Here is a 23,615-nt window from a genome sequence, read left to right on the forward strand (position 1 = left end):
CAAGCCTCTAACCCTGGCTTCTTAACTTTCTATCCTGGACTTTTATACCACTGATTCTTATCACTTCGTTGCACGTTACAATATGGATAGCCATCGTGATGCTTGCCCACCCTAGCTTTGTTCAAGAAGAACAGGTTACCTGTAATCCCAGCACTTTGGAAGACTGAGGTGGGCAAATTGCTTGAGACCCACCTGGGCAACGTGGTGAAACCTATCTCTACCAAAAATATTAGCCAGGCATGGTGGCACGTGCCTACCCACTCGGGAGTCCCAGCTACTCAGGAGGCTGAGGTGGGAGGATCACCTGAACCCAGGGAGGTCAAGGCTTTGCAGTGAACCATGATCACGCCACTGCACTCAGCCTGGGTGACAGAATGAGACCCTATCACAAAAAAAAAAAAAGAAGAAGAAGAAGAATAGATCTCATTAGACCATCTCATGAACTCTAAAATCTCATTTTCAGCTGAACTCTCTTAGCTCTCCTAATTAGTTGTTAACAGAATTTTCACTGTCAAATAGAGGGCCTTAGGACATGATTGCTTATCTCCTTGGCATGAACTCTAGATAGGTAACTGATTGACTTTTTTTTGGATCTTCCTTGCCAGCTCTGTGGCACTCTGTAAGCTGCTCCAGCATGGCATCAATGCAGATGACAAACGGCTACAGGATATCCGTGTGAAGGGAGAGGAGATCTACAGCATGGATGAGGGCATCCGCACCCGCTCTAAGTCAGCCAAAAGTGGGTGATGCTGCAATTCCTCCAATCCTCTCCTTATAATAAGGGGCTAAGGATACCTGGGTGGAGGGAAGGAATGCATTGTGGTGTATATTTTCAAAACATAATTGTTGGTGATGGGTTTGATAAAGAAGCAACAGGAAACTTAGATAAAAGGGATCAGAACATATGGTTTCTTCCTGTTGTCAAAAATGGACAAAAATAAGCTGGGCGTGGTGGCTCACGCCTGTAATTCCAGCAGTTGGTGGGAGGCCAGGGCGGATGGATCACTTGAAGTCAGGAGTTTGAGACCAGCCTGACCAACATAGTGAAATCCTGTCTCTACTAAAAGTACAAAAATTAGCCAGATGTGGTGGTGGGCGCCTGTAATCCCAGCTACTTGGGAGGCTGAGGCAGGAGAATCGCTTGAACCTGGGAGGCAGAGGTTGTGGTGAGCCAAGATCGTGCCACTGCACTCCAGCCTAGACAACAAAACAAGACTCCATCTCAAAAAAAAAAAAAAGTGAGTGCGATGGCTCACAACTGTAATCCCAGCACTTTGGGAGGCCGAGGCTGCCAGATCACCTGAGGCCAGGAGTTCGAGACCAGCCTGACCAACATAGAGAAACCCCATCTCTACTAAAAATACAAAGTTAGCCAGGCATGGTGGCGCATGCCTGTAATCCCAGCTACTTGGGAGGCTGAGGCAGGAGAATAGCTTGAACCCGGTAGGCGAAGGTTGCAGTGAGCCAAGATCACACCATTGCACTCCAGCCTGGGCAGCAAGAGCGAAACTCTGTCTGGAGGAAAAAAAAAGGACAAAAATAGTCTCAGGTACCAAGCATCCCAGTTTCCAGCTTCATTCTGAGGCTTGGGCACAGATGGTTAGTGTGTCTTTGTTACTGAGTTGACTTTGGCCTGTAACACCAAGGATTTGCAGGTAGGGAGTATAGAGCTGCTATCTTTAATGTAGATTTATAATTACCTCCGCTGTCTCTCAATTTGTAAGTCACTGGGACTAGAGTACTGGCTCTATACAGTTCCTTGGTTTCAGAGCTTTATTACTAACAAGACTCTATCTCCTTTAATCCCTGAACTCTCATCTCTCCCACCTTCTGAACTGTTACAATACCAAACAGAATAAAGTTATTAAACTTTAAATCACTCTTTGGAGACTAGATATAGTCAGGGACAGTGAAAGTCTGAGGGGTGGTGAACTCTGGTGAGCAGCACTGAGGAGGGGACAGGGCTACTTCCAGAAGTAAGCCCAGTGACACTCTGACTTGAAGCCTTTTTCTTCCTTCCCAGACCCAGAACGCTGGACAAACATTCCTTTGCTGGTCAAGATCCTAAAGCTGATCATCAACGAGCTCTCCAACGTCATGGAGGCTAATGCCGCTCGCCAGGCCACTCCTGCAGAGTGGAGTCAAGGTGCACCAGGCCCTTACTCCAAGGAGACTTTTAGCCTGGCAGATCAAGTTACAAATTGTCAAATTAGCAACTTGGTTTGTTGAGTCACTAATTGAAAAAAAAAACAAGTTAATGGTTAATGGAATGGCTGCTCTGTGGCTGGCACCGTGCTAGGCACTAGGCATGTAAAGAGCTGCTTCTCCAGTCTGCCATATGAAGGCTGGGGTGGGAGGCAGCCAGGAGGCAAGCTAACATAGCCCTTCTTTGGTTTGATTCTTCTTAAGAGCCTCTCAACCTTTATATCTCCAGGTTCTTTCTTTCAGATTTACCAGAAGGGTTTGGCCATTTCTGGTTCTCTTTCACTGGGTACTACAAGCCACATTGCAGAAGCCTTTGGGGCCCTTCTGGTCTGTTTGGATTTGGGGAGGGGAAATGCATGAATGTGCTCTAGCTCTAGCTACTTTTCATCTCCAAGTAGATGACTCCAATGATATGTGGGAGGACCAGGAGGAGGAAGAGGAGGAGGAGGAGGATGGTTTAGCTGGCCAACTTTTATCTGACATTCTTGCTACAAGTAAATATGGTAAGCTGTTTGATAAGAGGACAGCCATGGTAAATACCTTTTCTTTCCACACTGATCCCAAGAATGGGGTACCCAAGAAAGGGGAGAGGTGGGCCCACAGGGACATTCCTTGGGCTTTTGCACCTTCCGCCTCCGTCATGTGGTAGTATATCACCATTCAGGGCCTGATCATGGGCCTTTGTCCTGATCCGCCCTATGTTGGCTGTGTCTAACAGAGGAGGATTACTACGAGGATGATGAGGAAGATGACCCTGATGCCCTGAAGGATCCTCTCTATCAGATTGATCTGCAGGTGAGGGTGTCCAGAGATGTCTTGCAAATGGCAATGTCCCAGGCCATGGAAACAGGAATATGGGCTCAAATCCATTTATGGCCAGGCATGGTGGCTCATGCCTGTAATCCCAATACTTTGGGAGGTCAAGGCAGGAGGATTGCTTAAGCCCAGGAGTTCAAGACCGTCTGGGCATTTTTACCTCAAAAAAAAAAAAAAAAAAATTTTTTTTTCCCAAAAAAAAAAAAATCAATTTATAATTTAACATGGGAGCCTCACGGGAAAGAGTTCTTGTCTTGTTGAGTGGTCCAGTGTTTTGGATGGGCTGGAACTTTGCACTTGATGTGTTGTAATTCATCTTCTAGAGTCTATGTCGTGAAGGTCCTTGGGGTGATAGAGCCTTGGAAAAATGTTGTTTCCCTGTGGATTATCTAAACTAGATCCAAGAACATGAAAGACCATCCCTCAGGGAGCTGGCATTTGTCTAAAAACCAGCATTCCCTGTGCCATTTGATTGTGGTTCTTGCTTCACTGCAAATGGGTGACTTGCAACATCTCACTAATGCCACTCTTGCTCTTTTCCTCCAGGCGTATCTCACAGATTTCCTCTGCCAGTTTGCTCAGCAGCCCTGCTACATAATGTTTTCAGGCCACCTTAATGATAACGAGAGGCGAGTTCTACAGACCATCGGCATCTAAAAAGGGGAGCCTTTCTCCATTTGCTCCTTCTGGCCCAGCCGCAAACCATTTTGCAGCCCTCACTGGCCTTGAGATGCACTTTCTTCTCAACCTAAAGTGGCATCTTGACCCTTGGCCCTTGGCCTCGGCAGTGACACTGATGACAACTCAGACCAGGCTCACCAGTGCCATCACTTAGGAATGCTGGAACAAAGGACATTTCTCAAAGTTCCCCTGAAGACATCCCATCTCTAGAACCTTTTTTCTCCCTGACTCTACCCCCACCTCTGTTCCTAGAGCCCTCTGCTGGCCAGTCCAGAAACATTATTGCCCAGAAGGATTATGTGTTTATGGATTATTTTGCCCCGCCTCAGGAGCACAGGAAGTCACTACCATTTATATTCTGAAACAGACCTATCTGTGTTCATAGGACTTGATTTTTTCAGATAGGAATCCTCGTGAGAGATCATTATGCTTTGTGCCCTGGACCACTGCTGCTCTGGGTTCTCAGGAGGAACAGGCAGGAGCAGCTTCATTCTAAGCCTTTCCAGTGACCTCAGCCTTGCTTCCCTTCTACAACACTAAGGCTCCTCTGTCAGAGGAGGTCGTCTTGTTTTTGCCTCATTGCATGACATAACCCTTCCCCTCAAGCTGTTCCTATATATACATGCACACACAAAATAAGCCAGACAGATGGCAATTTGATCTTCCTTTTTTAGAAAAAAAAAAAAAAGGGAAAAAAGGGAATTTTTTTTAAATGCACCTGACCCAACTATATTTAATATGCCTCTCCCACACATTACCACAGAGTCTGATATTCAGAGGTTATCCCCTCTCCCTCAGGAAGCCTCTAAAGTGGTTAAGTTGTAGCCCTCAAATTTGCAACATGTATTTTTCTAGGACAGTAAAGTAATCTTTACAAATGAATTTAGTTGCATGATATAAGGTGTCTCAGCACCTGTTTGCCTTCTATTCCCTTTAGAAGGTAAGTAAAAGTAGTGGGGGAAAGGATTAGGTGGAGCCTATCTAAACATTCTAGTGTGTTTTGGCAAACCTAGCCTGAAATGATTCTTAGAGAACTGGCATTGTTTAATCAAATATTTTTAAGGGAGATTCCTTAATTGGGAAGTTTAGTCTGTTTGGGGTTCAAAGAGCAAATGAGGATTAGAAAATCCTGGAGAGAGGCTGGGCACAGTGGCTAATGCCTATAATCCCAGCACTTTGGGAGGCTGAGGTGGGCAGATCACTTGAGGTCAGGAGTTTGAGGCTAGCCTGGCCAACACAGTGAAATTGCCCATCTCTACTAAAAAGACAAAAATTAGCTGGGCATGGTGGTGCATGCCTGTAATGCCAGTTAACTTGGGATCTGAGGCAGGAGAATCGCTTGCACCTGGGAGGCAAAGGTTGCAGTGAACCGATATCACGCCATTGCATTCCAGGGCGAGACTCCATCACACACACACACACGCACACACACAAATCATGGGGAGAAAGATGAAGCCTGTGTTCCCCTTTTTTTGATAGTGCCCACATCTGGTGCCCCATTTTTAATAGCCACAGAATATTTCTTTAGATTGATATTTTCACAAGAAATAGAATATAGGCTGGGTGCAGTGTGTCACACCTGTAATCCCAGCACTTTCGGAGGCCGAAGCGGGCGGATCACCAGAGGTCAGGAGTTCAAGACCAGCCTGACCAACATGATGAAGCCCTGTCTCTACTAAAAATACAAAAATTAGCCAGGCCTGGTGGCATGCGCCTGTAATTCCAGCTACTTGGGAGGCTGAGACAGGAGAATTGCTTGAACCTGGGAGGCAGAGGTTGCAGTAAGCCAAGATCACACCATTGCACTTCAGCCTGGGCAACAAGAGGAGCGAAACTCTGTCTTAGAAAAAAAAAAAAAAAGGAAGAATATAAAGTGAATCTGAATCTCCACTCAAGGGGATGGCCCCAAGGATATCGTAGCTAGTAATGTCTTCATGCCACTAGGTGTCCCCAGTGTTCAACCTCCATGACTGAGACTGGAAGAAATAAGAGTTGAAAGTTTTTACTATCTTTGAAAAGCCTGTGGGCATGTTCACAATTGTCCCGTGCCAGCCAGGTTCTGAGGCTAACTGCTTGTGCCCCTGCTGCTTCTCCACATGGCATTGGGGAAATGATGGCAGGTCTGACCAAGTGGTGCTCAGAAAACCACCCTCAGCCTTGCAGACTCACTCCATAGTTGATCTCAAGGCAGTGCCAGTTGGATTTGGTGCTAAAGGCATAAGGCCAAGTCGGCCTCTGATTTTGGTGCAAAAGAGTGGTCTCATGCCAGTAGCATTGAACTGCTGAGCTTGGGAAGGCTTAAGGCTCCCACACAGACTGAGAATGATGTGGGACCCTCTGGGTCTACTGATTAGGAAAACGTTCTATATCTAGTGCCAAAAGTGGTCCTAAGCCCTTTGGCAAGGGTCCTTTCTGCTCTCATGCTGATTTGGGGGAGGACTAGGCATCCTGCCTCAGGAGAACGTGAGTCCTGAGGAAGGGGCCCTAGTATCACTTAAGGGCTACCCCTGGCTAACATACTTGGCTGTGGTTGAGAGTAGAAGGTCTTGGACCCCTCAGTGTGCAGGTACTTAACTGTGTTTCCAGTGCATTTTCATGTACATTATCTAATTTAACCTTTATAACAGGTTCACAGGGTGGATATTCCCATTCTGTTGATGAGAAAAAGTTTGGAGAGACTATGTCCAGTGTCAGCAGGAAGAAAAAAGATCTGTTGGAGGCCAGTACGTGTTGACAGAAACTCTAGACCATATTTTGTCTCCTGTCTTTGGCCAAAGAGAACTAGCTTCAGTCTGAAAAGGGCAGGGCTAAGTGGTTACAAGGAATAAAAAGTTCAAGGTAAGACAAATGAGGTAAAAATAAAAAAGAACACTTAGCTGCTCTGAGACATTTTAGTCTCCTGACTTTGGTAAACAGCAGCTGGGGCACCAAGGGGTTCCCAGGAGTTTGTTGAGCTTTTATTGGAGTGAACTGAAAGGAGGGAACGCTGTAAGACTGAAAAGTTAAAACCCCAGGAAGGAAGCTGATAACACAAGTTACAGTCATATAAGTGACATTGATTTGGGAAGAATGAACCTACAACAAATGACCCAAAAGCACCTAAATAAGAGTGATGAGAGTTTAATAGACGTTCATTATGGACTTCAGAGAAAATGATGCTAAACTGACCTTATAGTCTTCTTTAACTTTGTTAAGTAGGTAAAATAATCTGGACATAGTAAAGTCAAAGCATTAGGGAGATAGAGAAGTTGGTAACCACCAACTAACAAACTAGAAATTCACCCATTGTGGGTTGACCTGATATGTGCCCCCAGGGCTGTGTCCTTGGCACCTCCTTTGATATTAGTGACAGATGACTTTTTTTATGCCTTACCCATTCCACAAAAGAATTTGAAGCCATTTACACAAGAGATAGTACTAGTAAATTAGGAATGCTGATCAAATTTTTAGATAATAAGAAACCCTTAGGAAGGATGACAATTTAGAATCCAAATTTAGGATCCAAACAAATACCATTACAACCTATAAAAGTGAGCAGAATCTAAATGTAACATTTCAATAAATGCAGATTGATAATATCTGTGGAAAGAGCTGAGGACTCTAGAGTACTGTGCTCTCACTAACAGTCCTGCGTGCTGCTAAGAGTTTAATGGCCGGGTGCAGTGGCTCACACCTGTAATCCCAGCATTTTGGGAGGCCTAGGTGGGTAAACCACCTGAGATCAGGAGTTCGAGACCAGCCTGGCCCATGTGGTGAAACCCCGCCTCTACTAAAAATACAAAAATTAGCTGGGCATGGTGGCACACACCTGTAATCTCAGCTACTCGGGAGGCTGAGGCGGGAGAATCACTTGAACCTGGGAGGCAGAGTTTGCAGTGAGCCAAGATCACACCATTGCATTCCAGCCTGGGTGACAGAGCAAGACTCTTTGTCTCAAAAAAAAAAAAAAAAAAAAAGTTTATTATGCCAGGAAGGCCAGGTGTGGTGCCACACCCCTGTAATCCCACACCCCTGTAATCCCAGCACTTCAGGAGGCTGAGGTGGGCAGATCACTTGAGCCCAAGAGTTTGAGACCAGCCTGGGCAATGTGACAAGACCTTGTCTTAAAATTTAAAATAAAAGAAGTTTATTATGCCAGGAACTGTTAATGTGTCCAGAAAACTCCAGTGTGGTCCTAGGATGAGATAATAAAATTAGGTTGTCTAGGGTAGTGTGGAAGGTGCTTTCAGTCTTAACTGTGCCTATCAGTGATCCTCATTGCTATGTTCCCTTCTGGTTCTCAACCAGAGGCTCCCTGACAGATGACCACTCTGCCAGATAAAAGCTAAGATGTAGAAGACAAATCGTGTCAAGGAAAAGAAGCTTGAAGGAGCTAAGAATGCTTAGCTTAGAGAAGACAAGAAGAAACAGGACATGGCTTTGGGAAGTTCAAGGATGGTCCAGTGAAATACATCCTATAAACTTTTGCACCCCAGCCAAGCTGACCCATGATCAATAAGTATGAAATAAAAGGCCAATTTCTGGCTACTCTTCCCCCCAACCCCATTTCAGTGAATGTTGAACCTCTATTAGACGTGCAAGGCCAGTGCTAAATGCTGGAGGGCTTTGGCCTTTTCCTTCAAGGAACTAGTCTAGTAGGGGGTCAGAAATACAGATGGGCCCGAACGTAATGATGGTTTGACTTCTAATTTTTCAACTTTAGGATTGTGCAAAAGCTGTGCACATTCAGTAGAAACAGTACTTCAAGTATCCATACAACCATTCTGTTTTTCACTTTCTGTACAGTATTCAATAAATTACATGAGACATTCAACACTTTATTATAAACTAGGCTTTATGTTAGATGAGTTTGCCCAACTGTAAGCTAATGTAAGTGATCTGAGTAGGTTTAAGGTAGAGTAGGTGTATTAAATGCATTTTTTACTTAACAGTATTTTCCACTTTTGTTGGGTTTACTGGGATATAGCCCCGTTATAAGCTGAAAAGCATCTGTAGTATAATAAATGTGGGGAGTGCTGTGAGAGAAATAAGTATACTGGGTTTAGTTCCCACTGCCCAAAAAAGGAATTGACTAATCGGGTAAGTTGTATGGAGAAGGCTTGAACACTTGAAAGGAGCTAACAATACCTGCTTCTGGAGTATTTAAATGCCACTGGGTATGCTAAATACTTTACCTCACTTAGACCACCTACTAACCTTACAAAGTAGTTAACTCTGCTCACCCAGTTTTACAGATTGATGAAACTGAAGCAGACAGATACTGTTAACCTATCAAAGGTCACACTGCAAGTGGGTGATTATAGTCCAAACAGCTTGTACTTGGTGCCTATTTGTTTTGCCTTTCCTGTGCATCTGCCAGGCAGATGAGAGTGGGGTAAGACATTGCAGAGAAAGAGTAAGAAAAGGCCATCATGAAACAATTTCATTTTCAGACCTTATAAGCACATTAAAAGTACTGATATTTACGCATAAGTTCATGGAAGCCCTGGCCAGAAATAAAGCCGGAAGGACAAGTCGGGGCCAGATTGTGAAGGGTCCTGCAAGACCTGCTTCCTCTAGAGAATGGGAGACTACCCAAGAGTACTAAACAGAGAAGTGACATGATCAGGCTTTGTGTTTTAGAAAAGTGTTGCAGTGTTGATCCAAATGTGACTAGAAGGGTGACTTGGAACCTGGATCGGAGGAGTGGGAGATGGGAGAAAGGAATGCAGTCTGGCAGCAGCTACAACAGTCCAGGTGGGAAAACCCAGAGCCTGGACTAAGGTTGTAACTAGAGGGGACAGGGTGGAAGAGCTGGATTAGAGATGTTGACAAGGTAAAGTCAGTAGGACTTAAAGACTGACAAGGATTTTCCCAAAGTGAGAGCTATGGAATGAATTGTCTTAAAATGTTGCAGTGAGTTCCTCCTCATCAATCCAAGTGCTCAATCAGAGGCTGGACCTTTACTTAGCAGTCACAGGAAAATTCCCCATTCTCACGGGGATTTAGACCAGGTATTAACTATACTTTACCAAGATTCCAGTCTCAAAGCACCCAAAAGTAATTGTAATAAAATTCCAATTTTTGTAGGCCGGGCACAGTGGCTCACGCCTGTAATCCCAGCACTTTGGGAGGCCGAGGCGGGCAGATACGAGGTCAGGTGTTCGAGACCAGCCCGGCCAGCATGGTAAAACCCCATCTCTACTAAAAATACAAAAATTAGCTGGGCATGGTTTCGCATGCCTGTAATCCCAGTTACTCAGGAGGCTGAAGCAGGAGAATTGCTTGAACCCAGGAGCGGGAGGTTGCAGTGAGCCAAGATCATGCCACTGCACTCCAGCCTGGGCGACAGAGCGAGACTCCGTCTCAAAAAAAAAAAAAATCCAATTTTTGTGAATTTAAGTTTCTCTAATGGATGGTGCAGGTCAACATTAGCCATCTAATGACCCTTACATTCCAATTTTTTACTTTTTTGAGTAAGTGGGAAAAGGTTGGCATTACTGCTGGCTTCTTAAAATTGAAAATTATACTAGGGTTTTTAAACCTGTGTAGAATACATGATGTGGAAGCAAATGTGCTATAGGAAGAAAAACAATGAACTACTGGCCTGACTAGGAGGCCTGGAAGTCCCTCCCAGGCTTGAGTTGTTCTGACTTGGCGTGATTACATAGCTGCGTCAAGTGACATTTCCTTCAAGCCTTGGTTCTCTCATCTATAAAATAGGGAACTAATACCTGCCTCACAGGATTGTAGTTAAGAATTAAGGATGACAGGCCGGGCGCAGTGGCTCAAGCCTGTAATCCCAGCACTTTGGGAGGCCGAGACGGGCGGATCACGAGGTCAGGAGATTGAGACCATCCTGGCTAACACCGTGAAACCCCATCTCTACTAAAAATACAAAAAACTAGCCGGGCGAGGTGGCGGGCGCCTGTAGTCCCAGCTACTCTGGAGGCTGAGGCAGGAGAATGGCGTAAACCCGGGAGGCGGAGCTTGCAGTGAGCTGAGATCCGGCCACTGCACTCCAGCCCGGGCTACAGAGCAAGACTCCGTCTCAAAAAAAAAAAAAAAAAAAAGAATTAAGGATGACTTCATTAAAGCACCTCTAGTGGTGGAAGATGTCCCATCCTATCCCCACCCGTAGCTGGGAGCTATGTTTGGCTTATTCTCCCTGACTCACTGGATTACACTGTGACTCAGTTCGATTTCACACATGCTGCTGCTAAATTAGGGTCTTGGTGAGCCTTTGGGAGGACAGCTCTGAGGAATGAATTGTAGCACTGTAGCCCTGCCTGAGGAGCAGGATAGAAACAGGTGGTAGGCCCAGCTCTTGTCTTCTACCTACTAAGCAGTTTTTCTGTGGTTAGCTGTGTGACCTTATAAACTATCGGTGTATTAATTTGCTTTCACTAGATTTCCCACTACCCCCCCACACACCCAACTTAGTCCAAGAACATACTTTAATTATTTGCATTTCCTTGCCTTAGTTGCTTTTGTAGGGTGGACAGCAGGACTGCATGAGAATAGCCCTGCTTCTGGACCCTATAGTGAAAGCTCTAGTGAACTGCGATTAGGCCAGGGTCCCGGAGGAAGAAGGGGAGAGTAAAAGGGCGGGTAGTTTTCCAAAAGATAAGTAGGGGACAAAAAGGTCCATGGGGCCTATGAGTGGTGAGGATCCTGCCCTGATTGTGGCAGAGCACCTGGAGATGATAGAACTTCCTAGGGAAAAGGCTGCATGGAGTCCCCAGGGATGCTGGGCCCTGGTCACCAAGGCTCCCTGGGAAGGTCTCTTGTGCCTGCAGTACACAGACCAACACTTCTGAAATTGCAAGCTTAAGAGCATGTATGAGCAGAACCTGTGCAGACCAAGACTTAGAGGGCTCACCTCAATGTTTTGCACTGTGTGAGACCCCAGGACCTTTTTGTGATTCTGAAGAGGGGAACAAACCAAAATAACAAACCAGGTAGCAGGATAGAGACTCATTCTCATCTATTTTGGTTAAAAGAAAATAAATGTATTTCTTCCACACCTGATTTTGTGATTGCAGATTCATAACTAATATCCCTCGTAAGCTCCCTTGACTCATCCCTGCCACAGGGAGGTTCACAGCAACAGCACAGAAACTAGTGCCAGTGCCCTGTTGTGTGACCTTGAGTAAGTTCTTTTTCCCTTGAACAGGGAGAGAGACACAATGGATCAGAGTGTCTCCGCCAGTTCTAACTTGGTGATTCTAATGGGTTGAACCGAACAGTAGTCCATTTCCAAAAGAGGAAGCCAAGACCAGAGGAGGCGTGGTTCCTTCAAGTTTGCAGAACCAGTAAGTGGCAGAGCAGGACTCATATCTAGTTAGTGGTTCACAGCATGGGCTCCGGAGCTAGACTGCCTGGATTTGAACCCTGGCTTTGCCACTTGCCTGTTGGATGACTTTGGACAAGCTACTTAAATTATGTCTCCATTTCCTAATCCACAGAACAAGTATAATACTAGTATCTGTTTCATGGGGTGATTGTGAGGATTAACTAAAGTTAATATACTAATACAAAGCACTTCGTAGTGCTGCCTCATAGTAAGTGTTAATGTTACCTATTACTAGTCTAATCCCAAGTCTAATGCAGTTCTCACCTCCTAAACCTGCCTTTACAGAGTTGGCCTTTCGGAGAAACCCTGTGCCTCTGTAGATTGAACACTCCCATCTGTGCAGATGGCTAACAGCTAGGCTGAAAACAGAAACCTTGGGTTGGAAAGGGTCAGCTGGAGGGCTGAGGCCCATGGCCCCAAATCCTCCCCAGGAGAGAGAGTAGGGACAGAAAGGAGAGAGCTATAAACAGAGCTTTCCTCCTCCCTTGCCCTCAGATCCCAAAATAACACTTGTCTACCCCCATCCTGCCCAGCTGGCAGAGTGGCAGGCTGAGTAAGGTGCCATTTAAAGATAACCTGGCCCTCCCCATCTGCCCCACTGGCTAGGCTGGGCTCCTGAGGCCAGGCCTTGGCTGCCTGGGACTGCTGCCGCTCCCACAGCCACCCAGAGTGTGCCTGGGTAGGGGACTGCTCACAGCTGCCATCCAAGCCAGCCTGGCTACACCCCCTTCTTTCCTGAAGCCCAGGCTGTCCTGGGCACTCTACAAACAAGCAGAAGCCTGGCATTCTGGGAGAGGCAATCCTACAAAGGCATTGGTAAAAAATCCTTCTGGAGAAGAGTGCTTCATGTGTATATAAACTTATAAGGTACTTGTGCAGCTTTGTTACATGGAAGAGTGCTCCTTCTTACCAGTAGCTTGGCAGCAGTGAGGCTGATCCTCACTGTCCTTCACCCACCCTCCACTTGCAAATCCCTCCCACCAAGAGGACAAACACAGGAGACAGTCTTTCATTTACAGCAAGAAAGATTAAAGCTAGACGCCAGGAAAAGCGTTCTGATTTAAGGGAGATGTTTGTTTATTCCGGGGCAGTGGGAACCAAAAGACCTGGTTCCCCAACTAAGCCATGAGACCTTGGCCAAGACCTGGTGCTCTCCTAGGCCTTACTCTCCCTAGCCGTGGACTGCAAGGAGAATTCATGTGTCCAAGACTCCAGGAAGGGTCTGACATTAAATCAGAGGAAGGAACTCGGGGGTCCTATGGAGGGGGGGAATGTATAATTACCTGTCTGCAGGAGTTGGGCTGCCAGAGGCAGGGAGGAAAAGAGGACAGAGTAACAGCATTCCGGGAGAGCACTGATTGATCAGAGGCAGTAATTAGGAAAGGAATGGAGTTTCCCTTATCTTGGAATGGCTCAACTCAAACCACTGGCCAGACAAAAGTGGAGGCAGGAACCTCCACAGCCAGATAGCAGAAGCAGGGCAGGACCAGGGTGGGATACAGCCTCCAGGGCTCATGGCACGGGAAAGTAGGAAAGGCCTCAGGAATGCCTGTGTCAGTCTGCTCTGATAGAAAGAGGAGCATGGAAGGGGTTGGGAGGAGCCCTAGGCTGGTCATTCAGTCCAGGAGTGAGGTGACTCAACAGAGCACTCCTACCGGTCACAGGCAGGGTCCCAGCCCTTCCCCTCCTCCTGCCCTTCCCCACTCCAGATATCCCTGGCTACCTTCTCACCACATGCAGAGGCCTGCTAGAGATAAGGGCTGGGCATCAAGAGTTTCCCTGAGTACATGCTCTTTATGCCAGGCATAGCGCTGAGCATTTTAGACTTGTTTTTTGTTTGTTTGTTTTGTTTGAGACAGAGTTTCACTCTTGTTGCCTAGGCTGGAACGCAGTGGCGCATTTCCGGGTTCAAGCCTCCTGGGTTCAAGTGATTCTCCTGCCTCAGCCTCCCAGGCAGCTAGGATCACAGGCATGTGCCACCACGCCCGGCTAATTTTGTATTTTTAGTAGAGATGGGGTTTCTCCATGTTGGTCAAGCTGGTCTCGAACTCCCGACCTCAGGTGATCCACCCGCCTCAGCCTCCCAAAGTGTTGGGATTACAGGCGTGAGCCACCGCGCCCGGCCCTTTAGACTTGTTTAAAGAGAAGCAGGTGGTGAAGCTGAAGGGCTGGGGCTTTGAAGCTATGAAGTCCAGCTGCAAATCCCAGCAGTGTGAGCTGGGGGAACTGAAGTTCTTCCAACTTCAGTTTCCTCATCTGTACAATGGGATGAGCTCGCTGGCAATGTTTGCTGCTGCTGGTATCATTACCATCATATTCCAGACAACCTGAGGAGAACCTCCTACTGATAAAGTCTATGTTTTGTCTCATCTGATCACAGATTGCTCTGCCTCCTCTTTTCCAGGAAAGTGTTTCTTTCCCTTGCTGGGGATTAAGAGACCAGCTTGGTGAGGGTATTCCTGCCTGCCCTTACCGAGAGAAGGTGTAGTGAAGCCCCTCCAGGTCTGAAGATTTAGACAGCCTCTTCCAGGGCCCCCAGTCCTCCCACCCAAGCCCCTCCTCACTCCCGGCCAACCCTATGGACTCTTTCAGGACTCAGGTTCATTATGGTGACATAAGCTAGTCCCAGCTCTCCATCTCCAAGTTCCAGCATCCCTTGTCAAGGTAAGAAGTGCAAGTTCTCCCAGTGCAGCCAGTTCTCCCCTCTGGTTGGCCCACAGGCCCTTCTCTTCACTCTCTGTCCTAGCCTAGTCACCTCCCATCCCATGAACTGAAATATATTACTAGAATTTTGCAATTAGGAAAACACTGATGATGTTGGTGTGTGCTAGGTGTCATTGCAAGCTGGAAGTGTCATCTAGGGGTATATGCTTTGAGGAGGGCTAGTTGGAGAAAAAAGCAGAAAAGCAGGAAAGTAGCTAGAGAGGCATGAGTTTCAAGAAGGATGTGGTTTGGTTTGGTTTGTTTTAAATAGGAAAGACTTGAGATTTCCTTTTCCTAGGGAAAAGAAGCTGGTAAGGTAGGAGAAGCTAAAGACACTAAAGAGATGGGATAATGAAGAGACAGATCAGCAGGGGTCAAGGGTACACATGGGAGAGTCAGCCCTGGGCAGGAAAAACACCCCTTCATCTGAGGATGATTCCAACAATGACAGCACCAATGGCTAGGGCTGGATGGCAACAGTGAACACAGCCACGTGGTCCCTGCAGTCATGGAGCTTTTAGTGTAGGAAAGAGGAGATGGATGGCAATGAGCACACTGAGTAGGTGGTGCTGGATTCAGAGGCATCTCTCTGTCCCTGCTGCTGCATTTATGACTGTGTCCTGCGTGAGGACATACTCTTGCCCATCAGGCTACCAGCAACTTTCTGGGGCAGGAGCCTATCCTCTCCTATTCCAGCTCTCTTGGGTAGGTGTGCCAGCACCCACAGGGACCCAGGATGGGATAGCTCCTCTTCCAGCTGTTCTTCCCTAACCTACTAAGATTCTACTGGGCCTTCCATGGACCTGCCCTGATTCTGTCACTCCAGAACACAAGAAATACTCGCTGTCTGCACAGTCTGCTGTTGTGGCTGGGGATCAACCCTGATTTAGATTTGGGTCTTCCTGATGCCTCTGCCATTTACTGGCTGTATTACCTTGAACAAGTTCTTTAACCTCCATGAGTCCTAGTTTCTCTGTCTGTGAAATGGGATTGATAACACCGACCAACCTTGCTTAGTTAATAGAGTTGTGGAAAGATTCCAGTGAGGTAGATGTGGAAGCCTGGACGTGCGTGTAAAGGGTGTACATGGCAGGGGATTAAGGTAGGCTTTTGATGATCTCCCTGGCTTAATTTGCAGTTCCTCGGAGGGTACCTCATGTACCATGGGGCATAGTCACTGGCACTCAGTATAAACCTGCGAAGACTGATTGACCTCTCCCACCCTAAAACGCTGTCTCCACCTGGAATTAACTGTTGCCCACCTGAAATTAACTGTTGACCTCCCTATGCTCCGGTGGCTATTGCAGTACCGGCTTGCTCTGTGAAGAGTGTATAACTGGATGGGCCCCGGGTGGCCCCAGCAGCCTGCCTTCCCTGCTAGTGAAGCCATGGGCTTGTGCATGACAGCTCTGTCCACTTGAAGGGGGAAGGGTCCATCGTAGGGAGCCAGTGCAGCTGGCAGGGTCCAGGCCTGTGGGCACCGCTGGGGACAAAGCCACTCTGAATGCCTCTCAATGAGTGCTTGTGTTCTGGGAATGGGGGCGGGGTGACATCCAGCCTCTTTCCCTCTCAGCCCCCCACAGGATGTCCCAGGCTGGACGCGGCAGAGGAGGTCCCCAACAAGGGAAGGTCCAGCCCTGCCCCTCCAGGGTTGGCCCATGTGTCTGGGCATTCGGAGGTGGCACCAGGATCAGGGCTTCTGGAGTCCAGCATACTGATTGGGCCCAGGCCGGGGGCGGGTCCAGGACACAGCCAGACTTCCCTGGCCGCAGTGCCCAACTGCCCGCGGTGCCCATGTTGGCTCGGACGGGAGGAACCACAGCGGAGCCGGGGACAGGGGGAGCAGGGCAGTGCTCTGCTGGATGAGGGGCACCCAGCTCCAGAGGCTAGGTGGGCGTCGCTGGTGGGTGGACTCCTGGGCGCTGCGCGGAGCCGCGCCGGCTGGATTAGCGCGGGCGGGGCGCTTAGTCCCACCCCCAGAGGAGGCGGAAGAGGAGCCCCAGCCTGGCCGCGGGCTGGGCCCCGCCGCAGCTCCAGCTAGCCGGCTTGGTCCTGCGGTCCCTTCTCTGGGAGGCCCGACCCCGGCCGCGCCCAGCCCCCACCATGCCACCCGCGGGGCTCCGCCGGGCCGCGCCGCTCACTGCAATCGCTCTGTTGATGCTGGGGGCTCCCCTGGGTAAGGGGATGGGGAGTGATGCGGCCGGGGTGGGATGGGGTGGGATGGGGTGGGATGGGGGCGGAGGAAGGGGAGGGGCCGATCCGAGGGGCTTGGGGTCGAGGCTTATCCAAGGCTGCCACGGGAGCCTTGGGTGTTGCTGGATCCTCAAGAAGCGGGAAGAGGGAGCGCCAGGATGCTGGACCATGGGAGGCTGACCCCGGGGTGCAGGGTCAGCTTCAGGCAGAGGCCTCTGGAGCTCCGGAGCTGAGACCCTCAGGTTGGAGACAAGGGGCAACCCTCAGTGTTCGGGAGCCAGCAGGCTGGGGACCACCGGGGCAGTGGGGCCGAGGGCGGCCGGGGATGAACTGGCCTGGTGGCCACTGGGCACCCCCAACCCCTGCCCGCAGCGCTGGCCGGCGAGGACTGCCTATGGTACTTGGACCGGAATGGCTCCTGGCATCCGGGGTTTAACTGCGAGTTCTTCACCTTCTGCTGCGGGACCTGCTACCATCGGTACTGCTGCAGGGACCTGACCTTGCTCATCACCGAGAGGCAGCAGAAGCACTGCCTGGCCTTCAGGTGGGTTCCTGCGTCCCCACTCTCACCCCCTCCTCCATCCTTTTCTCCAGAGGCCTCCCCTTCCTCCCTCCCGGACTCCTGCCTCCTCTCCATTTCGACCTCCACATTCTTAGCTGAATGGAGTCACCAGGACTCCAGCTTGGCGGCAGAGCTAGGTGCTTAGGTGCTGGTGCCTGGGAGTTCCAGAAAAGGCATGTTAGTTACCTTCATAGGCTTTGGCCGGGCCAGGGGTTTCCAGGTTCTTTCTGGAGCCCTCCCTTTGGTCCTGCTAGGTCCTGGGGAGGCAGGGTTCAGGGTTAACACCTGGACGACAGTGTGGCTTTGTGGAAGAAGCTCTGGCACAAAGGCGGAGACTTGGGTTTGATTCCCAGGTCCACTTCTTACTAGCTGTGTGATCTTGGAGAAGACACTTGCCTTCTATGGGTCATTGCTTGCCAGATTAGTGGTTGTCAAACTTTTTAAAATATATCATATATAAAATAGATACAGAGACTTCTGATTGAAGTGGGGTTTGGAAAAAATGGCTCTAGATTATTTATAAGGCTCCTTTCAGTGTTATGCTGTATGTCAAATCATTTAAGTTGTAGATATAAAAGCAATGGTTGGGGGCGCACTGCAAATCCCCATATGCTTCACACTAGCCAGCCAGGCAGCATAGCCTTCTGGGAAGTGGAGGTCCTCTAAGATCTCCTTCACAGGGACTGGGCAGAGCCCCACAAGGAACCCCAAATCTCAGCATGCCGTGGCCCCCCTGCTGGCCAGGAGTTGGAGCCAGCATAATGAGGACTCCCTCCTGTGAGTGTTGGAAGGTGAGAGGACCTGTTCTTTGTCTAAAGTCCCAAGACCATAGCAGGCATCGCCTCAGCTGTGATCCTCTTTGTTGCTGTGGTTGCCACCACCATCTGCTGCTTCCTCTGTTCCTGTTGCTACCTGTACCGCCGGCGCCAGCAACTCCAGAGCCCATTTGAAGGTACACCCAGTACTGGGCAAGATGAGCCTCATATGGGCTGGGCTAAGTCCCATAATGGGCAGCGGAAAGTTCATGGATTGGGTAAATTCTGTAGTAGTACGTACTTCTGTATACACACACCTGCCAGCATGAAAACCCAGAAAAATGCTTGTAAACACCTGACTATTAGAATGTGCCCAGGGGTATATGGAACATCAGACTGTGTGTGCATTTCTGTGCATACACATGAAGATTCAAATGTATACAGGAGTGCAGTCTGTCAAGAATAGTGGGTGAGTGGGTGTATGTGTGCACATGACTCTTAGTACATGGGGTCAGGTCTGTAGTGATGAACATTAATTGAGTGTGCTGCAGTGGATGGCAGAATATGTGCCTGAGTGTTGGCATGTGATGCACATATGCCACAACCTGATGGACATGGGGACGGTGGTGCCATATGGGAGATCAGTGTGGGCGGAAAGGGCTAGGAGAAGACCCCCTTAGTGGCAGCTCTGCTGGATTACAGGATACCAGTCCGGAGCTGTCCTATCCTTGCCCAAGTGAGATATTCCCTGGGCTGTGCTCCCTGGTTCATAAGGTCTCTGAAACCTGCTGAGGGGAGCAAACTTGCTAAACACAGATTGACCAGCTGGGGCCACGTGCACAGCTCCCTGCTTAAATCTGCCAAGCAGGGTGTGGGAGGAAAAGATGGCCAGCCTGGAGCTTGCCAGAGGCCAGCACCAGGGTGCTTACCTTGGTTTCCTGGGCAGGAGGAGGAGGCTTCCCATAGGAGATGGGTCTCTGAATGCTGATCCTTCTCCCCCACCTAGGCCAGGAGATTCCAATGACAGGCATCCCAGTGCAGCCAGTATACCCATACCCCCAGGACCCCAAAGCTGGCCCTGCACCCCCACAACCTGGCTTCATGTACCCACCTAGTGGTCCTGCTCCCCAATATCCACTCTACCCAGCTGGGCCCCCAGTCTACAACCCTGCAGGTAAGTAAGCAATCTGGGGCCCCTTGCTGCTGCCTTCCCCCACCCCTTGCCCTGCGACCCTCCTTGTGCCTCTCTCATTCTCAGATTGCCTCTCCCAGACTTTCTTCACCTCTAACCCGAAACCTCCAGGCCCACTCTTTCCTATGGGTCCTGTCTGCCCTGGGGGTAGGGGGGTTACTTTTCATCCACCTATGCCACCACTCACCCTCATCCTGTCTCTTTGGCTTTCAGCTCCTCCTCCCTATATGCCACCACAGCCCTCTTACCCGGGAGCCTGAGGAACCAGCCATGTCTCTGCTGCCCCTTCAGTGATGCCAACCTTGGGAGATGCCCTCATCCTGTACCTGCATCTGGTCCTGGGGGTGGGCAGGAGTCCTCTAGTCACCAGGCCCCAGACCAAGCCAAGCCCTGGGCCCTACTGGGGACAGAGCCTCAGGGAAGTGGAACAGGAGCTGAACTAGAACTATGAGGGGTTGGGGGGAGGGCTTGGGATTATTTTTACTGGGGGCAAGGGAGGGAGATGACAGCCTGGGTCACAGTGCCTGTTTTCAAATAGTCCCTCTGCTCCCAAGATCCCAGCCAGGAAGGCTGGGGCCCTACTGTTTGTCCCCTCTGGGCTGGGGTGGGGGCAGGGAGGAGGTTCCATCAGCAGCTGGCAGTAGCCCTCCTCTCTGGCTGCCCCACTGGCCAGATCTCTGGCCTGCTGGATTAAAGCTGTAAAGACGTAACTCATATCAGTCGCATCATTGGACCCATCCACACTTTCCAGTAACACCGCCTTCAGCTGGGCCCAGACTGTTGCCCACTCCATATACCAAAAGTAGGGGAGGGCCAGCACCAGCACTGGAGCACAGCACCATCCTCCCCCCCATCCACACGCAGACCAAGGCAGACTATTCCTGGGCTGCTTCCTAAAGACAATGAGGTAAATTTCGCCATGGCTCTGAAGAGATGCTCGTTTGCTCTACAGATATTCCCTGCTAGGGATCAACAGCTCTACAGCAGCTGAGGCACTGCTAACTGTACAAAGGCAGTTCTCATTCAGGTACCCTTAGGTTCATTCTGGGCCCCACCACTTTCTGACCTTGGCCATGTCTCCCAAGGTTTCCAAGCCTCAGTGTCCCCATCTATAGAATGGGGATAGGACAGGCGCTGTAGTTCATGCCTGTAATCTCAGTACTTTGAGAGGCCGAGGCGGGCAGATCACCTGAAGTCAGGAGTTCAAGACTAACCTGGCCAGTAGGGTGAATCCCTGTCTCTGCTAATATTTAAAAAAAAAGCCGGGCGCGGTGGCTCAAGCCTGTAATCCCAGCACTTTGGGAGGCCGAGATGGGCGGATCACGAGGTCAGGAGATCGAGACCATCCTGGCTAACACAGTGAAACCCCGTCTCTACTAAAAAATACAAAAACTAGCCGGGTGAGGTGGCGGGCGCCTGTAGTCCCAGCTGCTCGGGAGGCTGAGGCAGGAGAATGGCGTAAACCCGGGAGGCGGAGCTTGCAGTGAGCTGAGATCCGGCCACTGCACTCCAGCCTGGGCGACAGAGCAAAACTCTGTCTCAAAAAAAAAAAAAAAAAATTAGCCAAGCATTGTGGCAGGCACCTGTAATCCCAGCTACTCGGGAGTCTGAGGCAGAAGAATCACTTGAACCCAGGAGGCGGAGGTTACAGTGAGCTGAAATTGTGCCACTGCACTCCAGCCTGGGCGACAGAACCAGGATCTGTCTCTAAATAAATAAATAAATCGAATGGGTATAATACCCCATGGCTGTCAGGAGGGTGAAATATTATGTACATTAAACTGTTAGTCCTGTCCTTTCCTCCCTGATTAGAGGTCCTAGGACTAGGAGCCAGGTAGAGACACTGGGTGACCCAAGAACCTGGTGCAAGGTGCTTCTGTCAGCTGCTTGGATCCCAGTCCCCAGGCCCATGTCTGTGACCCCCGCTGAGCCACGCAGTGGGGGATGTGACCTTTTCTCCCTCTCCTCCCACAAATACTGCCTAGAAGAGCCTCCCACCTCTGGAGCTGCCTGGCTGTCTTCCATCTCCTTGTTCCCTGGGGTCATGGTCCTTGTGCTCTCAGGACTTGTCTGGTGACAGATCCAGGGAAGGAAGTTTTATTGTTTTTAATTCAAGTGGGAAAAGTGTAAGCTCAGCTTGGCAAAGCCCCACCAGTGAGGAGCCCCTCCCCTCCCCAAGCCCCTTATCCAAGTATCCTCTAAGCCCAGCCCTCCTTTTCTCCCCATGCACAGGTACTCCAGCCCCACAGCAGCCTCAGGCTCTGCTCTCCTGCCCTGCCCCCTCAGACCTCTGGGCTCCTGCAGCCCAGCTGGGTTCTGGGTAGGGCCATTGTGCTGACCATGCCCCCATGCAGGGTGCTGCCCCCTACTCTGTACCCTGCATGACCAGGCTGGGGCCCCCGATGTCTGAGTTTGGCCTGACTAGGGCCTGTGTTGCTGTGGTGCTAGGCTAGGCTGCTGGCCTAAGAGTGGCCAAGAGAGTGTGGCCCCCCTCAGCACCCTTCCCCCAGCACTTCTGGGGTGGCTTTCTGCCACCCACATAATCTTGAGGATTATCCCTTGTCATGCAGCCTGGAAGGCAAGAACTCCTGAGCCAGGGTTTTGGGGCCAGGGTCAGAAATTCCCCTGGCAGAGCCCTGCCCCTAGATTCACAGCTTTCCCCTTCCCAGTGAAATATCCATGGGGCCCATGTGTCTGCCCCTGGATCAGACCCAGACAGGGAGGGGCTGCTGATGCTGGTAGAGACAGGGCTGAGGCCACAGGTACAAATCCACTTTCTCTTTGAGGGTGGGGACAAGAGGTGGGGGCTGGAGCCCTGGAGTCCCTGGCTTCACAATTTAGGAAAGAGGGTCTCCAAGTCCTCTGAGGTTTGGAGTCCAGTCTCCTCTCTCCTGAAGCTGAGAGCTGGAAGAGATCGATATATTAAGGTTTTTGAGTTTCTCTGAGAAATGATGTGAAATGTATGCAAGGTGATGCCAGTCAGAATTAATTATCCTTGAATCAACAACCTGGTGTCAATGAAAAAATGCTTTGTAGTCTGGGATAGGAGGCAGGTTTACCCCAGCCATAACTGAGACTGGAAGAGTGGGGTTGCCCCATTTCCAGTCAATTCACTCCGCAAAACACTGAAGAGAATTCGAACAAAAGGAGAAAACTGCAACAAAGTAGGACTGTCACGTGCTCTGAGCAGTAACGAGGTCTCTCACATATCCTAGAGTTCTTTAAATGGAGGCAATCAGCCCTGCATCTCTTCCCAAAGCACTGCAGTCTCCTCTGACCCCACCTCATCTGACTCATCATCTGGGAAACAAGGGGAGCCCAGCGGGGCCAGGGGAGTACAAAGCTGTAGTTGCCCCTCCAGATCACCTTGTTCCTCAACTAGCACCCCTGAAAGCCAATCAGGGACCCCATAAGGGCAGGCAGAAGTGAGGGTGGGAGGGGCAGTGTCCCTCAAGGATTGGGGGACCTCAGGACCTCTCTGGCTAAATCATGTTTGAAGTTTGGTAGAAAGGGCTTCCTAAGGTGACACCTTTTTAAGGTGTTGGAGCCTTAAGATTTGGAGGTAGGTTGTTTGGGTTCAGGTGAGCATCCAGTGCTTTCCTGCAGCACCGTCACAGCCTTATTTCAGTGAGGGAAGGAAGGAGAGCTGTTAATGAGAAGCAGTTCTATGGCCTGAAGACCTGGGCTCAAAACAAAACCAACAAACAAAAAAGACCTGAGCTCTGCCTTTTATTAGCTGTGTGATCATGGATATATTAGTTAACCTCTCTGGGCCAAACTCTATCTGCAAAATAGAATACTGGTATCCACCTCACAGAGTTGAAGGATCAGCTGAAGCAACCTAAAGCATCTAGCTAGTGCCCAGCACCCAGCAGGCACAGGGGGGTGCAGTGGGGCTGACAGTGGCGTCAGTCGAGTCCTGCCAGGCTGGGAGGGAATGGTGAATCCCGCAAGGGGCGGTCTGGAAGGCATAGGTGGAGAAGAGGGGCATTTTTAGACAAAAGCAAGACAAGTGCATTCTTAGGGCAGGAATCTTGCCAGGCTGGGCCTGCTCAGGAGGAAGCGGATCTCACAGGGGGATGGGAGGGGTCAGGTGCAGGGAAGGAGCTAGGGCAGGGACACATGGAAATACAATGGGCAGGGGGGAAAGGTTGGCAACAAAGGAGAGACACC

At 49.7% G+C, this 23,615-nt stretch overlaps 2 protein-coding genes and 1 long non-coding RNA gene across 19 annotated transcripts in view; all 3 read left to right on the plus strand.

The window, feature by feature from the left end:
• The window catches only part of IPO9 (importin 9), a 53,235-nt gene extending 47,843 nt beyond the window's left edge, over positions 1-5,392 (plus strand). For all 10 annotated transcript variants that reach the window (XM_074032496.1, XM_065531966.2, XM_045363777.3 and 7 more), the window contains 5 exons: positions 606-739; positions 2,024-2,146; positions 2,604-2,708; positions 2,924-3,000; positions 3,568-5,392. In XM_074032496.1, coding sequence (XP_073888597.1) covers positions 606-739; positions 2,024-2,146; positions 2,604-2,708; positions 2,924-3,000; positions 3,568-3,678 — 550 coding nt within the window. In that variant the 3' untranslated portion in view covers positions 3,679-5,392. The remainder of the gene's footprint in view (positions 1-605; positions 740-2,023; positions 2,147-2,603; positions 2,709-2,923; positions 3,001-3,567) is intronic.
• An 810-nt stretch (positions 5,393-6,202) lies between these two features.
• Positions 6,203-8,632, plus strand: LOC141409695 (uncharacterized). Its single transcript, XR_012431316.1, has 2 exons — positions 6,203-6,540; positions 7,990-8,632. It is a non-coding gene; the product is annotated as an uncharacterized lncRNA (long non-coding RNA).
• A 7,893-nt stretch (positions 8,633-16,525) lies between these two features.
• On the plus strand, positions 16,526-20,156 carry SHISA4 (shisa family member 4). 8 transcript variants are annotated; one of them, XR_012431303.1, is made up of 5 exons: positions 16,526-17,175; positions 17,306-17,477; positions 18,176-18,447; positions 19,257-19,424; positions 19,656-20,156. XR_012431303.1 is itself a non-coding variant. In XM_074032598.1 (5 exons), the coding sequence occupies exons 1-5, from the start codon at positions 16,935-16,937 to the stop codon at positions 19,700-19,702; spliced, it is 762 nt and encodes a 253-aa protein (XP_073888699.1). In that variant the 5' UTR covers positions 16,526-16,934; the 3' UTR covers positions 19,703-20,156. The 8 variants fall into 8 exon arrangements, 2 of the variants coding, with proteins under 2 accessions (XP_073888699.1, XP_005540469.1); XR_012431305.1 differs by having other exon boundaries at positions 18,176-18,286; XR_012431307.1 differs by having other exon boundaries at positions 16,526-16,916.
• The last annotated feature ends 3,459 nt before the right edge of the window (positions 20,157-23,615 follow it).

The sequence above is a fragment of the Macaca fascicularis genome, chromosome 1, assembly GCF_037993035.2.
Source record: "Macaca fascicularis isolate 582-1 chromosome 1, T2T-MFA8v1.1".
In the NCBI taxonomy this organism is placed as follows: Eukaryota; Metazoa; Chordata; class Mammalia; order Primates; family Cercopithecidae; genus Macaca; species Macaca fascicularis.